The sequence below is a fragment of the Cricetulus griseus genome, chromosome 3 (assembly GCF_003668045.3).
Source record: "Cricetulus griseus strain 17A/GY chromosome 3, alternate assembly CriGri-PICRH-1.0, whole genome shotgun sequence".
Taxonomy (NCBI): domain Eukaryota; kingdom Metazoa; phylum Chordata; class Mammalia; order Rodentia; family Cricetidae; genus Cricetulus; species Cricetulus griseus.
The window spans coordinates 20,327,672-20,346,280 of record NC_048596.1 but is presented as its reverse complement, the minus strand read 5'-3'; the positions used below and the strand labels follow the sequence as shown (position 1 = coordinate 20,346,280).

At 37.9% G+C, this 18,609-nt stretch overlaps 1 protein-coding gene across 1 annotated transcript in view; it reads right to left on the bottom strand.

Moving 5' to 3' along the window:
* Positions 1–3,028: 3,028 nt before the first annotated feature.
* The window catches only part of Tm9sf3 (transmembrane 9 superfamily member 3), a 46,153-nt gene continuing 30,572 nt past the window's right edge, over positions 3,029–18,609 (bottom strand). Inside the window, exons 8-15 of the mRNA XM_027407338.2 lie at positions 17,289–17,383; positions 14,703–14,833; positions 12,050–12,189; positions 10,044–10,112; positions 7,377–7,523; positions 6,535–6,618; positions 6,348–6,424; positions 3,029–4,382 (exon numbers count right to left, since the gene is read on the bottom strand). Of these exons, the coding sequence (XP_027263139.1) occupies positions 4,315–4,382; positions 6,348–6,424; positions 6,535–6,618; positions 7,377–7,523; positions 10,044–10,112; positions 12,050–12,189; positions 14,703–14,833; positions 17,289–17,383 (811 nt within the window). The 3' untranslated portion in view covers positions 3,029–4,314. The remainder of the gene's footprint in view (positions 4,383–6,347; positions 6,425–6,534; positions 6,619–7,376; positions 7,524–10,043; positions 10,113–12,049; positions 12,190–14,702; positions 14,834–17,288; positions 17,384–18,609) is intronic.

The following is an 18,609-nucleotide window of genomic DNA, read 5'->3' as shown; positions in this document are numbered from 1 at the left end:
TATCTTACACCTCAAACTCTGGTTCACCTGTTTCAAAAAGGAAAAAAAGCAAGCATCCAAGGGAAGTACATTTAAATTTTTATTACTTTTTAAAAAAAATCCAACTTCAGGTAAATTAACAGACTAGATTAGAGCCTCAATTGAATCTGATACATTATATACTGGATTTCTACTACTAAAAAGCCAGTTGGAATATGGCCTACACAAACCCAGAGTGTATACAAAATGGAAGTGATATGGGCAATCACTGTGTCTTCCCACCTGTTGACTGCCATGCTCCGTGGGGACTTGAAGGTTCAAGATGAACACAGACGAGAAACCCAATGATGCTTTTATAGGAAACTCTGATGTCCCAGACAACCCTTTTCCTCCTTCCATTTAGCTGTTACTTACAGCATTTATTACCTCCAAATGGTCTAAACTGATGAGGTGAGGGTAAGTACAAACTGTGCCTTGCCTAGTCCACCAGAACTTCATTATCAGCTTCTTTTACCAACAACTGTCAAGTAACTTTTTACCTTTGCGCACTACACACACATGGCTCCAGTGGGAACATTAAATCAGGACACCTTCAGACATGCTCACAGTGAAGGACTAGTACTTCCCCTCATCTGGACTGTAACTCATACAGAATGTCTGCAGGTGTGTGCCACCCTTCTGTTCTACCCTTTCTGCAAAACCAGGTTAGTCCTAAATACACTTGCAGACAATCCTCCATTTCCACTCCTCTGGCCTCTTTAATGCCATGACTGCTAAAATACAGCTTACCTGCAGAATTTTACATGATAGAAAACATGAACATCTGTGCTTCTGTAAATCACTACTCCTATTGCATGTTCCAAGTCAATAGAATGAAGCCCTAAGAAGTGCTGAAATCTGAACTTAAAATCCAGATGGAACTGCAGTGTACACGTTTCTACATAAGGCTTTGTTTGCCCCTACAATTCATGTATAGAAGCCCTTCGGTATGTAGCTATTCCTGAACAAATGACACTAATACACTTTTTTCTTTTTACATTTGTAAAAATTCAGGAAGTTTAAAAATAACATCTGCAAGACATTTGGCATAAAGTGATTAGTAAACATTTAGGAAACAAATGCTATATCAAAATGAGCACAATCTGTGGATTAACCCTTAAATAGAGTGGCTTTGGAAGAACTGGAATTTGCAGCAACCACCTTCAGGGCCACCCACCACCAGTGGGAAACACCGAGCATACCGCCCATGAGGTTCAGACAGCACAAGACAATGGTTCTAAGGGCATGGGGTTTCTCCTATGTAATACACTAGCATACTTGAGGTCCCTCCAGCAAGGTCAGCTCACTTTTGCCTACTCTTGTACTTGGAGACCAGTATAAGAAGTCAATTTCTAAAGCAGTTAATTTTCAGGAAACATGCTTAAAGATAAAAAATATATTCTTAGTTTCTGATAATATTCAAAGCATCAGCTGACAAACTAAGCAGATGTTAGTAAATTAAATAACAGCATTAATGGAGTACAAAAGCCCTACCTTCCAATTAACTTAGATACTGTTTGAACGATTCTACTGAGAACTAGGAAGAACTAGGCTACCTGTGACCTGTATCTTTTTCAAGATATACATTTATGTTGCCCCTCTGTGAGTCATAAACCAACCAATACAAGTATTTTTATAAAGGATCTTTCAAAATAATTTATATTCATTTTAATGTTCTTAATATATTTGAAATTTATTTTTCATTGTAGACTTCAAAGAACTCCAGAGCTCAACTTAGCAGAAAAAATGGTATACCTGAAACAGCCATGTTCTCTGAAAACCCTACACCTTACCTGCAAGATTATGAGAAACAAACATTTTAAGACAAAAATTTGCTATCTAGTTTACATATACTCCACTGGACAGAAAAAGTGTTGTTAAGTCTCATTTTTGGAAATAGGGTGTCATATAGCATAGGGAGTGCTGAACTCACTATGTAGCTGGAGGGTAGCTTTGCACTTCTGACATCCTCATGCCTCTACCTGTTGAATGCTGTGACTGCTAATACGTCCTATTCCACCAGTAATGCAGTGGGGGATGGAACCGGGGCTTTGTGTAAGTGACGCAAGCCCTCTAACTGAGCTACACCCCCAACTGTAGACTAAGTGTTCTTATCTTAAAAACACTTTACATGATATAAACAAATAGTGCCTTTTAGATGATAAGGGCAGGTTAGAAAGAGAAAATTTAAGAATTAGTAGGTGACACTGAACCTGAGTTTCTGGCTTGAGACTGACTACAGCTCTATTCACATTGCTTACAGCTCTCACATAAGGTTAGAATTCAAACACCCTAAAGATGTCACATGCCTCAGTTTAAGACATGGAGTCCATTGATTTATAAAAATATCTCATATAACTATGAATGCATGAGTTTCACATTAAAGTTTAATGCAGATGATCTGAGTCTTTTTAAAAACACCAAAATACAGTATAGTTTTGGGTATGTGCAGGGCAAAGTACTGAATTAGGAACTCAGTGGTTCTAGGAACTTCACAATATGGGCAGATCCAGAAAATGTATGTGCAAATTAAAATAATTTGAGATTTCTGTAGCCTTCATTGATTCACACACTGAATGAGCTAACACTGTTAGCTTAGCCACTTCATTCCCTTCTAATTTACATAAAACAGCAATCCAATGAATGCTTAGATTTGTATGTCACAATTTCATATAAATAAAGAGTTTTATCACCTACTTTGTAACTATCCACATCCAGGCTTCCGAACTTAGTTCTTTTGTTTTTGTCTGTTTGTTTGTTGGAATGATCTTACAGTATAGCACATAACTCATTCTGTAGCTCAGTTCTCAAATTTATTGCAACCTTCTGTCTTAGCTTCCCTGGTGCTGGGATTATAGGCATAAACCATCACACCTGGCTCTGTCTTTGGGGATTTTAAAGTGTGGGTCCTCTGTATTAAAAGTATGCTTTACAGTGTATTTAAAAACAAAAAAAATCATGGCATTCTATATTGCCTTTTGAACAAGTACCTTCAAATTATAAACACATCTATTGTCACAAAACAATTTGGTCAGGAAATTTTATTTGAACATTCTAAAGCAATAATGCTTTAGATGTTACTTAAATGTCCCAGACAGGATTAACAAAATTAAATGTTTCTAAATTACAAATTTAGCTCCAGTAGGAGTTTCATAAAAGAAGAAAATAACCCCCTCCCAAAAGAAGTATGACACACACATCTTGAAGAAACCCCAATGTTTCATGCAATGGTAGGCGAGATGTGAAAGCCACCAAACCCACACGTTTCTACACCAATCATCATCCCAAAGAGTCCTCCAGTCAATCTGTACATCCAAATGCATCCAGGGACCTACAGCTACACGACATTATTAATGTTATATACACTTATTGCCCCCCTTATTTTTAATAATTTCTTGTGTAAAGCCTTCATTGAAACCCAAAAAAAGATGTAAGACTAACAGGGGGAGGGGGAGGGAAATATAATCACTTTAGACATTCAGGTAAAATGTAATTTATCTAAATCTCCAAATGTTTAATAAAAACAAGGATCTTCTCCATTTAACACTTTGCTTTCTAACTGTACAGTAAAATGCATTATAGAGTTCACCTCTATTTTCATACTGTATTTTCTTTGGATGGAATTGAGATAGAACTGGTTAATTTTAAGATAAATAAATGAGGTTGATCCAACTAAGATTAAGATGACAGCAGATATATTCCATGCAGAATTTAATAGTTTTTAATTTTGTTAAAAAAAAAAAAAAAAGATGCAGTTGAATGGAGGGACGACCAAAAACAGGTCAAAAAGAACCCAGGTTCAATATATAAAAATGTCCCACAATAGATCAACAATGGCAGTAAAAATAAGAGAAAAAGTAATCTTTCTGGAACATCATTTTTCAATAACATAGAAACACTAAGTGCCAGGAAGATTTCTACTCATGGAATTTTAGCATCCAAGTTTCCCTATAGTTCTTTTATTGAAACAAATGCTTTAAATAAACTATTGGTCCTCTTCACTGAAGAGAGCTGGTCTATTTCATCTTTAATGAGCTAGTTTGGGGAAGATTAGCCATGTACTGTAGTAAAGCCTACTGCATAAAATCCAAGCATTTGCTGTGAACAGTTGGAGAAAGCAGTCAGTAAGAACCTAGGATCAATGGAGATAGATGTCACTTTAAGCCACCCATGAGAGAGACACACGAGTACCCAGTGTTAAGCCCAAATCTCTTCTTCCGCTTATTCTTCTTTTCTGTGCAAGCTCCACCGGCATGAAAGAGAAACTGATCCCAAGTTCCAGGTTGTCTCAGGTGTCTAATCAATCTTCACATTAGTATAGATTTTTCGAACAAAGGCACTTGTTCCCATGTAACCAATTGCTCCTGAAAAAATAAAATAAATTTTGAAACAAATGTAGTGGGATTAGGGTCTGCCATTTACAAATATTAAATGTTCTCTGTTCTAGAGAGTTCTACTCCTTTTTCAGGGTAATGTCTTTATGTCAATATTCTCTCTGAATTTCTTAAATGCTATCAGTTGCTTTGCAAGGCATCTGCTATAGCCACACATAACCTATTATTTAGAATTAAATCACAATTATTACTTGTATGGTAATTATGGAATTAAAATATAGCTCACAAAAGAGAGCAACTTGATAATGACAAATCCACTCCATGAAAGCAATACTTTTTTTTTTTTTTTTTTAATTTGGAGATAGTCTTGCTATATATAGCCCAGGCTGTCCTTGAATTCTGGAACCTTCTGCCTCAGCCTCCTGGGTACAGGTATTAGAAGTGTGAATGACCATTCATGGCAATATCCAGATGTTTCCAAAAATTTACAGAGCCTTAAGAAGTAATGAGGGAGACTTTGGGGGATGGAGAAAAGCATGACCCAGTGGTGCTGCAATCCTAGAGAAAGGTACTTTCTGGTGTTGCCTTTTTATATTTAAGTTAGAAGACAAAAAGAGACAATCGCTCCTCAAATGGGGATCAAAATTTCAGGAAGCAGGGCAGGATGTTAATGAGATACATTCTGTGGCTGAGAGCACCCAGCACACTACAGTCACTCAGTGACTATTTGTTGAAAGAACAGACGAATGAATGAACAAACCAAATACTCTTCTTAGATAAATACCTGGGGCTTTTTTTTTTTTTTTTTTTCTCTTTAATTTGGAACCCTTTAGAATAGCAGGTCAATGACCATTCTTCACCAGATTTACTCCTTAAAATTTTTAAATTACATCTTCCATGAGTTAATTAATAGTCCACACACACATTCTAACTAGTCACTTTTCTAACAGTACTAGGGATTGAACCCCAAGGTTTTTACGTGTTAGACAAGCACTCTGAGCTACAACCCCAAGCAAGAACCGATTTGTATTCACCAAACTGAGCTCAATGTGACAAAACACATAAGGAAAAGAGGACTCTCTTCATAAACAAATCTCTGTAATAAACAGGAGTCAGAGTTACAATATTGTAACAACCAATGAATTACTTAAAAGTAGGTAATAATTATCAATAGCTTCTAACTTTACACATATATCACATGCCTCCCAATAAAAACCTACAACCACAACGAAGTATTCTTGGATAAGCATTGAGTACAATAGGTTATTGAAGCTTGAACTGCTTTTTTACAGGAGTCATGAAGTAGACAGGTACATGGCCAAACACCTCAGGGATACAATTAGCCAAGTTCACTGGGAAAAACTAAATAGGTATGCTGTACTCACTGTCAGCAACCTGCACTGCCTTCTAGACACCTGTGTCTTCAGCAACATTCCAAGAAACATCTAAGCAACACCTCACTCCTGCTGACATTATAATCCTTTCCAATGATCACATGCTTTAAAATGCCAATTCTCAACTGTGTGCGGTGCCACACACACTTGTAACTCCAGCTACTCAGAAGGCTGGCTGGGACAGTAGAATCACTCACTTAAGACCAGACCTGAGTGAGAAACTAACCATAGTAATTCTGTGCTCCGCAGGATCATTACAACAGCTACAAAGATAGATATTAATCAGGCAATAGGTCAGATTTTAAGGGAGAGTCAAAAAGACTGAAGGCAAACTTCTGGATTCATTCTGGTGTTCCTGATAAAGCAACAAAATGCAATTCCTTAATTTCTATTTATTATTGGGTGAGGTATAAATGGAGGTCAACCAGCTTTCCGGGGTCCCAGGGATCAAAGTCAAGTTTTTCAGGCTTGAGCAGAAAAGACTTTTACCCACTGAACCACCCTGCCAGCCCAGAATTTCTTAATTTCTAATTACAGTGTTTTTCTGAGTCTGAGATACTCAAAATTTTTCTCCTGATGTTCAAAGAATTTAAAAACTTACCACACATTATCCCCAAGGCTGTGCTAAATACCGCCATATATCCAAAGTAAAATGATGTTTGAAATAAGCCGTACATCCTGCAATACAATAAAATCATATTCAACACATACATTTTACTTTCAATCTGAGGCTTTACACTTTATTATTTAAAGGGCAAATGTAGGGAACACAGGAGAGAAAAACTTACTTTGTCTTGAAAAAATAGTAGTAAAAGGAATACATGTAAACATAGATTGCAGTTGATGCAGCAGAGAGAAAACTTGTCCATTGCCTGGAAAAAAAACAAAATGAAAAAAGATTATGCCTTTGAAATGAATGACACTCAAAATTTTAAGGCAAAGAATTTTACAAAAGAACATCCTTTAAAGTTCTATGTGCTTAAAAACAAATCCCTGTACCCGATGCTTAAATATTAATGAAGAGCCTAGGAACTAGAAACACCAGAGTCCTGCCATATTCTGAGTGACTTTAAATAAACCAATTCCCCCTTTCAGACTTAAGTTTGAAACAACATGCTGCCTCATAAACTCAGCATGAAGCACTTTGCAGAAACATTTCGAATAGGACAAAAAAATTTGGAATGACACTTTCCTATAAAATTTTCATTACATTTACAACTAGAGAAAAAAAAATCCCTCTGTATCTTTTCTATTCATTCATTTTATCTTTTGAGTCAGAGTATCACTCTGTAGCCAAGTGCCTCCCCAGTGCTAGGGTTACAAGTGCGCACCGTCATTCCCAGCTCCTCTATTATCTTAAACAGCACTGTTTTTGTGTAAATCCTTTTCTCAGCTTAAACAGGTTTCAAGGGCAAACTTAAGATGTTAGGATCCTGCCTGGGTGTGGTGGCACGTAACTTTGATCCCAGTACTTGGGAGGCAGAGACAGGTGGATATATGTAAGTTTGAGGACAGCCTGGTCAGTATAGCAAGTTCCAGGACAGCCAGAGCTACATAATAAAGAGATCAGTCTCAAAAGAAAAAAAAAAAAGATGTTAGGATCCTGAGAGGTTCCACCTGAAGCACTTACCACCTATAGTCCTCTGCATTTAGCAGGAAGTATGTGCAGACGATGGTCACACAGACGGTCACAATGCACAGGATGACCAGCACCAGCATCATGAAGCCATAGACATAGTAGATCTTGTATGCCCAGAAAGATGTGAAGATGAAGTACCTGGGAAGAAACAAGGAGGACAGCTTTGAAGCTTACTCTGCTCTTGCCAGTCTTCTCTTAGCTCTCACTTTTAGTTCACTTAAAACTTGTTATCATCCTTTCTAGCAATTTCCAACAGTTTCTCTTAACTCTCATTAAATTCTCAATTTTTTTTTTTTTTTTTTTGGTTTTTCGAGACAGGATTTCTCTGTGGCTTTGGAGCCTGTCCTGGAACTCGCTCTGAAGACCAGGCTAGCCTCGAACTCACAGAGATCCGCCTGCCTCTGCCTCCCGAGTGCTGGGATTAAAGGCATGTGCCACCAACGCCCAGCGTGATTCTTTTTTTTTAAAGAACAAACTCTTCTGGAGGCATTTAACTCTGAGTAAGATGACTAAATGAGAAGAATAAGTTAAAATATGGAAAATGAGAACAGCCTTAACCTATATCCATAAAATAAAGTCAATTCCTTTATTCTTTCATTTTTTAAGATGAAACACTAATCAAGTAATATATCCCACATGTTAGAAAGCATTCCATTAAACAGAAAAATAAGTGATAAACTTAAGAATATACAGAATATACAGAATTAGAAAACAAAATAGGAAGCCAAAGTCTAAAGGAGATTGATACTGTCTTCAGGACAGTGAAAGAGTAGTAATATTTTTCATTAAGAAAAAAAAAAATAATAAACCCTTTAAATCCACTCATTACTCAAATCATTCTTAACTTACTACAAGGTCTTTTAGTTCTTTTTTAAAAACTCCTGTTTTGTAATTCATTTACTCAATCACATGCCCACACATTTCAACTACTATTTACAGATCCCTTGCCACATATTAAGGGGTGACATAGGATGGTTTGAAGGGAAAAAGGAAAGGGGGAAATGATGTAATTATATTACAATCTCAAAAAATAAACAGGCACTTTAATTTATTTTAACTAAGTGAGCAGTAAAGATCAGCACTGTCAGGGAAACCTCTCTACTCTCCAGGAAGATTGCCAGCTGGTAGGAATGCCCAGCAGTTAGAAACCCTGACCCTCTGATGTGCACTACACCCAGAAAATGAAATGAGTGATTCCTCTAGTCCAGCTGGGCAAGGAACTGGGAAGGAGTGCAAACAGGACAAGACTCATGGGCAGGGGGGGAGCAGGAGGCAAACTTGTGATAGAAAACACCAGAAGCAGCCTACTGGTTCTAAGCAGAAGACTGGTTCTAAGTAAAGAAGACTGGTTCTAAGTAAAGGAATCAGTACGTTAAACAAAGAAAAGACTCTGGGGACTACAGAGATTGCTCAGCATTTAAAACCACCAGCTGCTCCTGCAGAAGACCTGAGCTTGATTTCTAGTTCCTACAGGTGGCTCACAACCCCCTAACTCCAGTTCCAGGGATCCTACACCCTTTTCTGGCCTCCATAGGCACCAGGCATACACACAGTACACACATAATGAATGCAGGCAAGCACTTAAAAACAAAACAAAATAAACAAACAAACAAAAAAAAAACTCAAAATGTTCAGCATGGCTAGAACTTCAACAAAAGGACAAAAGCTAAGAGAATGAATAGGATTGGCTCATTCGCTGAACACACCAGCTGGCCACATCATGCATTTCATGGCATTGAGATTTAAAGTCCTTAGCGATAAATGACATGAAGAGTCTGAAAGGTTGAAACATATAGACAAAATAAATAAAAATAAAGTAATCCTAGACTGATAGGTTAAAAATGCCTTTCCAGGAGGATAAGGTGTGAGAGAACCAAAGCAAGCATGACTTGAAAGAGCAGAGGAGTCTGTCTAATGGGTGAGGGCCACAGGAAGAGGGAAAGGCGTGACCTCTAGTACCAGGAATAAGTGGTCACATCAGATTGGGGATTAGCAGCTGGAAGTACAGAGCTCCAAACGGGCTTTATTAAACAAGTTAGAGTGACTTGTCCAGTCTCCTTCTAGGTACCCACCAATACTTGCAGCATAATCACAGCTGACAGACAATGAAAGACAACGACCTATTTATATATGTATACATATGAGTTGTGCTGATTATGCTTTTTAGCAACTAGATACAGCCAGACTAACATGGGGAGAGGAACCTCAATCGAGAAAATGCTTCCGTCAGATTGGCTTGTAGGCAAGTCAGTGGGACATTTCCTTGTATAATGGTTGATTTGAGAAGGCCCAGACCATTGCAGGCAGTGCCACCCCTAGGCAGGTGGTGTTGGGCTGTACAGGAGAGCAGGCTGAGCTGGCCATGGGAACAAGCCAGTAAGCAGGTTTCCTCTATGGTCTCTATACCAGCTCCTGCCTCCAGGTCCCTGCCTTGACTTCCCTTCATCATGTACTGTGACTCAGAATCTCCAACCCTTTAAGTTAAATAAAAGTATTCATTAAAAAGTTAGCAATCTCAGTATTTCATTATGGCAGTGCAAAACTCACTTCAGAGAGACCATGTTATCTGATGATTCCACTCCTCTCTAACAAGCTCTAATTCTTAAATTCTTGTTGTAACTAAATTTTTCAAAACATGAAAACATTGCCAAAACTTACATTTCAATAAAGATTGAGCCAAATGGTAAAATTCCTCCCAGGCAAACAATAACTGCAGGCTCCATAAACCTGGAAAATATCAGAATTAACAGTGTACTTCTAGCATGATTTCACAATAGATATAAATTCCAATAATACACAGGTGATGTGTCATACTTTAAAACTCATCCCAATGGATAAAGACAAACCAATAAAAAGAAAAACCATATCCAAAGAAGCATAAAAACGTGGGTGAAACTTGAAATTAGTCATCACTTGTAATCAATACTCTTTGCAGCATTAAAGCTTCTGAGGAACACAAACTGTTGCGACTGCAGAAACACATTACCCAGATCCCCAGTTTTCAATAACCACTGAGAACTCTGTAGGCATTCACTTACAGAAACTTAAAGGAGAGAGGGAGAAAAGAGAAAAAAGTTGAGACCTCTCTCTGAACTGACATTGCCATTTCTTTACCCATTTTCTTCTTGGCTCTAATTCTTTTCCAACAAATTAAACCAAAGTATTGCCAATTTTGCTTTACAAGAGGGCAAAGAAAGACTAAAAAATAAAATAGAAACTTCATCCCATTTCCTAGCCAACAATCACTGAGTGAAAATCATCAAATCTCCATGTAAATGTCTTTTAACTTCATGTTCTCCTTCCAGCAGGTATGGGCAGTTCTCAAAGCCTTCCCTTTGTATACCAGGAAGACATGGCTTTTCCCCAACCTCCCACTGACCTAAACATCCCTCCACCACAGAACTTACTACACTGTGTCTGTTTGCTGACCTATATCAGGTGACACTAATTAGACTGCTGTTTTGGCAGATGCTATTCAGCCAGGTGTTTCTAGCCCTTTAACAGTGCCTGCACAAGACGACAAACTTTTATCTCTGCATTGAGCAAACTTGGGGGAGGGAGAGAGAGAGAGAGAGAGCAAACTTAAAAGTCATTTACCATAATCTTCCTTGTTTTATAAAAAACCAAGGTCCGGAGGTTAAAACTCCTCATCTGTCCCAGATAGCCATCCAATAAAAGCCATATCTAGTACTCAGATTTTGATTCCACATAATTAAAACAAAAAAATGAAGCCACACACCACCATGCCTACACCTAAAAGAGACCCATCTAGTAAACAAGGCATGTGTTGTTCACACCTCTCCTCACTAACCCAACTTCCCAAAGATCTTCTGTGCTTTCTGACGAGGCTTTTCCTTTTACCTTTCCCTCTCTAGTAATAAGCTGAACGTGAGTGATTAATGGGCCCTAGTAATCTAATACTGATTTAGGGGGAAAGCAGTTTAAAAATGGACTCAAAACTCTTCAGTCTAAAGTTTCTTATAGGCACCAATCTAACTTACCTAGAAGGAAAGAAAAATTATACAAGTAGCTTGAAGACTTTTCTATAATTCGAAGTGTTTCAGATTTTTCTGGTTATAAGGCCTCTGTTATAACTAACTGCTCTGTCAACTCTGATGCCAGAGAGTAAAAGAAACCTTAAGTAGTATATGAAGACTGAGTATGGCTGCATTCCAACAAAACTTTACTTACAAAAACAGGCAGCAACAGCCAACAGCCAGGCAGTGGTGGCACATGGGCTTTAATCCCAGTACTCAGTGTACAGAGTGAGTTCCAGGATGGCCAGACTACACAGAGAAACCCTTTCTCAAAAAAAAAAAAAAAAAACCAACCCAACAACTAAACAAAAAAACCAACAAAAACAGGCAGCAGACACATTTGACCTGCAGGCTTAAAAACTGTTGAAGCTTTACTTCCCACCCACCTCTATACACTAGCATATTTATCTAAGTTTTGACATGTGACTAGCACCAATATTCAAAGCAAAAGGAAGGCATAGCTTTATGTATTCTTTACAATGTAGACTGATGGGAAAATTAAAATGAACAAATTCTTAAACAGTTGTTTGCATAAACACAAGCTGATTCCAAAGTTCCACATACACAACAGCCTTAAGAACTTATGCACTATGACAACAATCAAATAAGCTTAGGCATTCTCTTTACCATTTTTTCTCCGGGATAGGACGAGGCACAGCATTGACACGACAGGGGAAGTTGGGCTGACCTGACAGATTTCGGCCAAGTATTGTACCAACAAGATTTAGAGGAAGAATAACAAAAAAACAGATGCAACAAACGGCCACCTGTAAATTAAATAAAAATGTGTGTGGTTACTCAGAGAACAAAAACACTAATAAAAACAAGTAAAAGACACACCTGAAAATTTGAACACACTGTGATCACAGAGAGAACATTCACCTTTGAGGCCTAAAATGATGGGCGGAATGAACCGCTAGAAGCAGAAAAATGCTCACACTGAGTCACAAACTGAACTCTTCTTCTCTCCCCACCTTAGCTCCCATTGGCCCTAGCCGTCCACACTGTCCCCAAGAAAGTACCTTTAGATCTCTTACCCTGTCAGCTGGCATGCTTTTAACATGTCTATCCCTTATCTTTCATTATTATAACCTTTACTGAGCGTTCCAACCAAGGATCCTATAATCCAGATCCTGCCAACTCACAGATCTAAAAAACATGTTCACTGTGTCCACGGAGTTTCAACATGCTAGCTCATAACTCTCCATCCTATTTCTTAGGTTACTTCAGTTCTTTAAAAAGATACTAGACGTGAAATGAAAACAGTACCTCGGAAAGCCTTATTAGAAAAGGACATTTATAATTACACATATAAAACCAAATCTAACAAATGGAGCTTTACCAAATACAGGACTAACTTAAGATTAGACAACCAGTGCTAGTCACCGCCATCTCAAAAGATGCAGGAAAAAGCTGCTGCAAAACCCAACCTGCATTTCCAACAAAGCAGGAACAGCAGGGCCTTATTAATCTAAAGAAGGGCATCTAAGACACAAGGCTTGAATATCCTCCCCAACCTGGCAAGTCTGTGCTTGCCATGTCTACTCAGGTACTGCACTTCTTAATGCAGTTTATACACAGTATATTCTAAAAGGCAATTTAGTTAAGGAGAAAATGCCCACGTCCACTCTATCTCCATGTGTACCTATCTATGGCGGTGCAGCCACCAGCAGGTGCTCCAGAAGGGCTGCAGGCAAGGACAGCCCTTCCAATAGAGAGCACTCTGTGCAAATATAATTCTCAAATTTATCTCAGGGTTCTCAGGGTTTCAGAGATGAAACTATAGGATTTCTAAAGACAACATACAAGGAGAGCTTGCTACTGTTCAATTTGGCAAAAATAAATAAATAAATAAATAAATAAACAAATAAATCCCTAAACAGGACAGTTATAAGGACAAACTAAGAATGGGGGGGGGGGAGTCTATCAATATACTACTCTTCAAAATTAGTAACTATGTCCTTAAATAGAAACTCTTGAGAAAATTAAAAGATAAGCCAACAAGACAAGGAAGGATGTGGGGTGCATGCTTGCATGCGTGTGCGTGTGTGTGCGCCCACGCGTGCTCAGAGCTTTCCAGCTTGGAGCTGCCCAAACCCTTTGGATCCCAGTTCTAGATTCTGAACACTGAGCCACAATATTTGATTTATTCTGCTAAATTGGGAATTTTGCTTTAATCTGGTTGTTCCTATGCCTTGGTTCTCCCTTTTTGGAATGTACACAACATGGTTTTGATTTTTTGGGTGCCTACAGTTAAGAGACTGGGTTCCAAAAGAGACCCTGAACTTTTAAAGTGACGAAATACTTTTGATATATTTTTTTTAATATTTATTTATATGAGTGACCCGTCTCCATGCACACCAGAAGAGGTAATCAGATCCCATTATAGATGGTTGTGAGCCACCAAGTGGTTGCTTGGAATTGAACTTCAGGACCTCTGGAAGAGCAACCAGTGAAACTGAGCCATTTCTCCAGCCCAAGAAATGAAATTTTTGAAGACGGAACTTTTAAAGGTATACTGTATTTTATATTATAATAGTAGTAAGATCTTGGGGAACAAGAAGGGAAAGGTTATGATTTAAAGTAGTATGTGTGTTAAAGACAAGGGGTAGAATCTCATCGTTAGCATCAGTTGTTCACCTGATACACTTGGGAAGAAAGAATCTCACTTGAAGAACTGTAACCATCAGACTGCCTGTAGGCATACCTGTGGAACATTTTCTTGATTCTTAATTGATGGAGGGGTGTCCAGCCCATTTTAGGCAGTTGGTCTTGAGATGTGTAAGAAAGACAGCTGAACATGAGGCCAGAAGCAAGGCAGTAAGCAGCACTCCTCCATGGTTACTGCTTTAAACTCCTACCTTGAGATCCGCTCTGGCTCTCCTCAATGATAGGTTATAATCTTTAAGTCAAATAAACTCTTTTCCCAAGTTGGTTTTGGTCAGTGTTTTATCACAGAAACAAAAAAGCAAATTAGAACTCTGATCACCATAATAGAACACTCATGCTTTCTGGTATTTTTTTTCTCTAAAGTATATTCATCAGTTCTCTCCCATCTCTGATAAAAGCTATAAAATCAACTTTTCACTTCACAGAATCAAGAAAATGTAGGGTAGGGGACCTTGGGTTTAAATTTAACCAACAGTTTTTGGAGCCTAACAAAAACAGGGACTAGCGGACACTTCCTAACATCAGTAGGAAGGGGCTCTCGAGAGGCAGCAGAACTTGTATTAGAATTGTTATAAGCATCCTGTTTCAAATTAAAATTCAAGCAACTCACCATTGTTCCAAAAGGAATGGCTCTAGAGGCATGATAATAAATGGCTATAAAGTTGATGAAGAAGGCAGTGCCACAGACCATAGCTGGAATAAGGAATGCCCCAATAAACATCTGCTTTATCCATCTCCTTCCTGAAAGAAAAGGGAAGCTATAAAAAATTCAAGCTACACAGACAAACATTCACTAGTGTTTAAAATGTATTATGTAGTTACAAGTTATTTACTTAAAAATTCAATACAAAAAGGACAGGTGTTGGTGGCACACGCCTTTAATCCCAGCACTCGGGAGGCAGAGGCAGGCGGGCTCTGTGAGTCCGAAAAACAAACAAACAAACAAACAAACAAAATCCATACAAAGATTATTAACCTGATATACTAATAATTGTTTCAAATCAATTATCTAATAAAGACCAGTCTAGCTCTTCAAGTCTGTGAAGTAGAAAGTTTATAAAGTACTTGTACTAAAAAAGAGAAATGACCTGCCATATAAAAATACTCTGACATCTTTATTTTGATTCTGCCATAGAACTGCCCTGATTTTGTACGCCATTTCTTATGGCCTGGATATAAAGCTAATTGTTTTTCTAGTTCTAATTCTGCCAGAGATTTTTCATTTTTAGTGGTGGAATTACCATCCCAAATCTTAACACTCCTCCAAGAAACTCAATTCTGAACTTTCTCTTGTAGCTCCCTTCTTTTTCATAGGAGACTCAAAATATCATCAATTATAGGAGTGACAGCTAAAGTGAAACTACTGTTCTATTTTTCTGTTTTCAAGACAGGGTTTCTCTGTGTTGCTATCTGTCCTGGAACTCACTCTGTAGACCAGGCTGACTCAAACCAGAGACCTGCCTGCCTCTGGCTCCTGAGCACTAGGATTAAGGGCACAGGCCACCATCACCCCACCTTCTTCTATTACTTTAATTGACAACTCCATCCTAACATTGTCCTTTCCTACACACTGCATTTGCCCTCTCAGCTGCAGACATGTACTAATGAAATTCCTTGTCTACTTCTAGTTCCCTCTGTCCCACACACATCAGTTGCTCAGACATCTGTGCTGTGCTTCCTACTGCTCCTCACACCTGTGGAGACTCTGGTCAAAGACTGTATCTACTACACTGAAGGCTAGAACAATGAAAAGATCTGGAGCCTCAGGACAATGCAAACCTGAGACAAATGAAATAGTCTCAATTCTCTGAGCTGACCTCGCTATTAATCTGAATTTTTAGGGATTGTCCGGACAAAACTATCAGCACAGTCTCAGTCAGAACACAGTTTTTAAATTATACTTTCTAAATTCTGACATTCCTTACCTGAGCCTGTCAACCTTACTTGGGTCTCATTTGTTTAGCCTGACTGGTTTCCAGCAGTAGAAGCCACACCAAGTACCTTGCTCCCTTAGGATGTCATCCTATCCAGCAGGACTTATTTCCCATCCCTATCCCATACATATCCATAATGATAGGTCTGCAGACCATCTAAAGAATTGCCTAAAACAGAGGCACTGTCCACATTGTATCTAGTAAAATCTACAAAATAAGCAATAGTAAATATCACCATCCAGGAGAATTTTAAATGATCCTCTGCTCTGATTTCCTACCTATAAAAGTTTCCAGGTTTCTGTACTTGCTATTCTTGAATTTGTGACAATCCTGCTAACTCAGCCTTCAAAGTACTGGGATTATAGGTATGTGCCACTGTAACCAGCCCTATCCTGCTCTTAGTACACAGCTCAGTGTATACAAACACACACACACACACACACACACACACACACACACACACACACACACAATAATACAAGGCAGGATCTCCTAATGCTGACCATGTTTAGATAAGCTGGGGGAAAAAAAAAATCACAGTAGATTATCTCTATACTTAAGAGACTTGAGGTCCTTCAAAACCTTTCAGTTGTAAGTAAAAATATGCATATGTACCAATGTAAGAACGTTTCTAGCCCTAGATTATTACAGGTAGAGTAAAAAAACTTAAAGACCATCACAGAAAGAAGCACAATGAGGTACCACGCTCATCTTTTGGGGGCTGTAAAAGTAGAGGAGCAAAAAGGGTATTTAAGATGACACAAAATAACAGAAATGTTTGTGAGTCCTTTGATGAATAATGTAAGAGACACTAGTATCTGTTTCCTAATATCCTAACATTGTCCACGAGCTTTATCTATAAGCCACTATGTATCCACAAAACATACTTTTATAGTCACCCATAAAAGTTACTTTATGGATGAATATAAAGGCAGGCTCACCAAGAGCATATCTAGGGAGCTAAGTACCTCAAAGAAACATAACATCAATAATTTAGATGTACTCTTGTACATGCTCTTTGGTGATAACTTCACAATGGAGATAATCTATTAATTATTCATAATTTCAGGAAATAAAACACAAAGGTTCCATAAAAACAAGACAGAAAACATAATAAATAGATTTGATAGAGGTTATATGCACGATATAACAGAGGCCTTTACTATTTGTACAACCTATACTGCCCATTTTAAATTTCAAATACTTCACAGTAGAAGCATACCATCAATAATTAGAGTCAAGAGTGCTAATTCCTAAGTTACCTCCTTGTCTGGCATACAGACTTCCTCCAAAATACCCATTCACTGGAGATGTAGCAGCATAGACAAATATGGCGGTACTGAGCATTGATCCCCTCCTGCAAAGGCATAAAAATATGTATGATAAATTAAAACAGAACAAACCAAAAACATGGAGTCTGTCCCCTTAGCATTACTTTAGGTTCAAAGATCTATTTGGCAGAAAGAGAAAAACATCCTATCGTGGATTGCAAGAAACTATAGAATTCCCAGTCAAAGGTGAGCTTAAATGGTACTAAGCTGTGTCTAGCCTACAGCTGAATTTGTAATACAGTCTAAATAAACACTGCTCATTCCTTTGGCATCAATAACAAGCTGGCACTTCACCTCTATTTACAACTCTATACAGCAGTTCCATCACAAGGAACAGAATATTCTCTGTTGAAAAAAGGATACCAGACTATTCCTTTTTTATAACTGGTTCAACACTAAGATTTTTGCCTGCTACCAAAAATAAAATTCAAGTAGATAATTTATATTAATTGCTACTCTATTTTAAATGACACAACATGCCAAGACTTACTTTATCTAGTTTCTTTTTTTTTTTTTTCCTATAAAAGATGAAAAAATACCTACTGGCCCTCAAGGCAATCTTAAGTCAGACAATCTATAACCTCTTTCCAATAATGGTATCTAGAGAATTAAACCAGCCAACATGTTGAGTGCAACTATAAAAAACTATTTTTAAGATGCTTAGTTGAGATATTAAAATGACAGTAAAATTTACTATAAAGTAGAAATATTTACTATTTATTAATGTCCTACACACTTCAGCCCACTGGTTTTGCACTATGCAGCATCTGTTCAAACACCTGTGCTCATTTCCTTAAAATGGCTGCAAAAATAGATAAATGCACAGTCCATCTCAACAGTGAAGACACAGCAGTGTTTAATTTCTATCCACATTCAACTAAATCCAAGTGTAACAATTTAACATTCTCAAAAAGATCACCGGTCTCAAAATTAATCAGTTTAAAAAAACAAATCTGTTTTTTCCAAGAACTCAAACATCGTAAGTACTAATTTTACTCCTTCCACACAAAGATGAACAAATATGACCCATTCTCTTTATAAATGTGTTTGTTAACTACAAAGAAAACAGGGATAGTTTTAATGTAAGCTGAGCCTACTTCCAGGCAGATGTTCTTAGTATTAACAGAAAGACCTCAAAAAGCTGGCCCAGAGTCCAAAATTCTTCCAGGTTCAGTCTGTAGCACTTTAGCATTCAGAACTATCTTTTGTTTTTTTGTTTAAAAATATTCTACAGGCATTTACCCCTACTTTC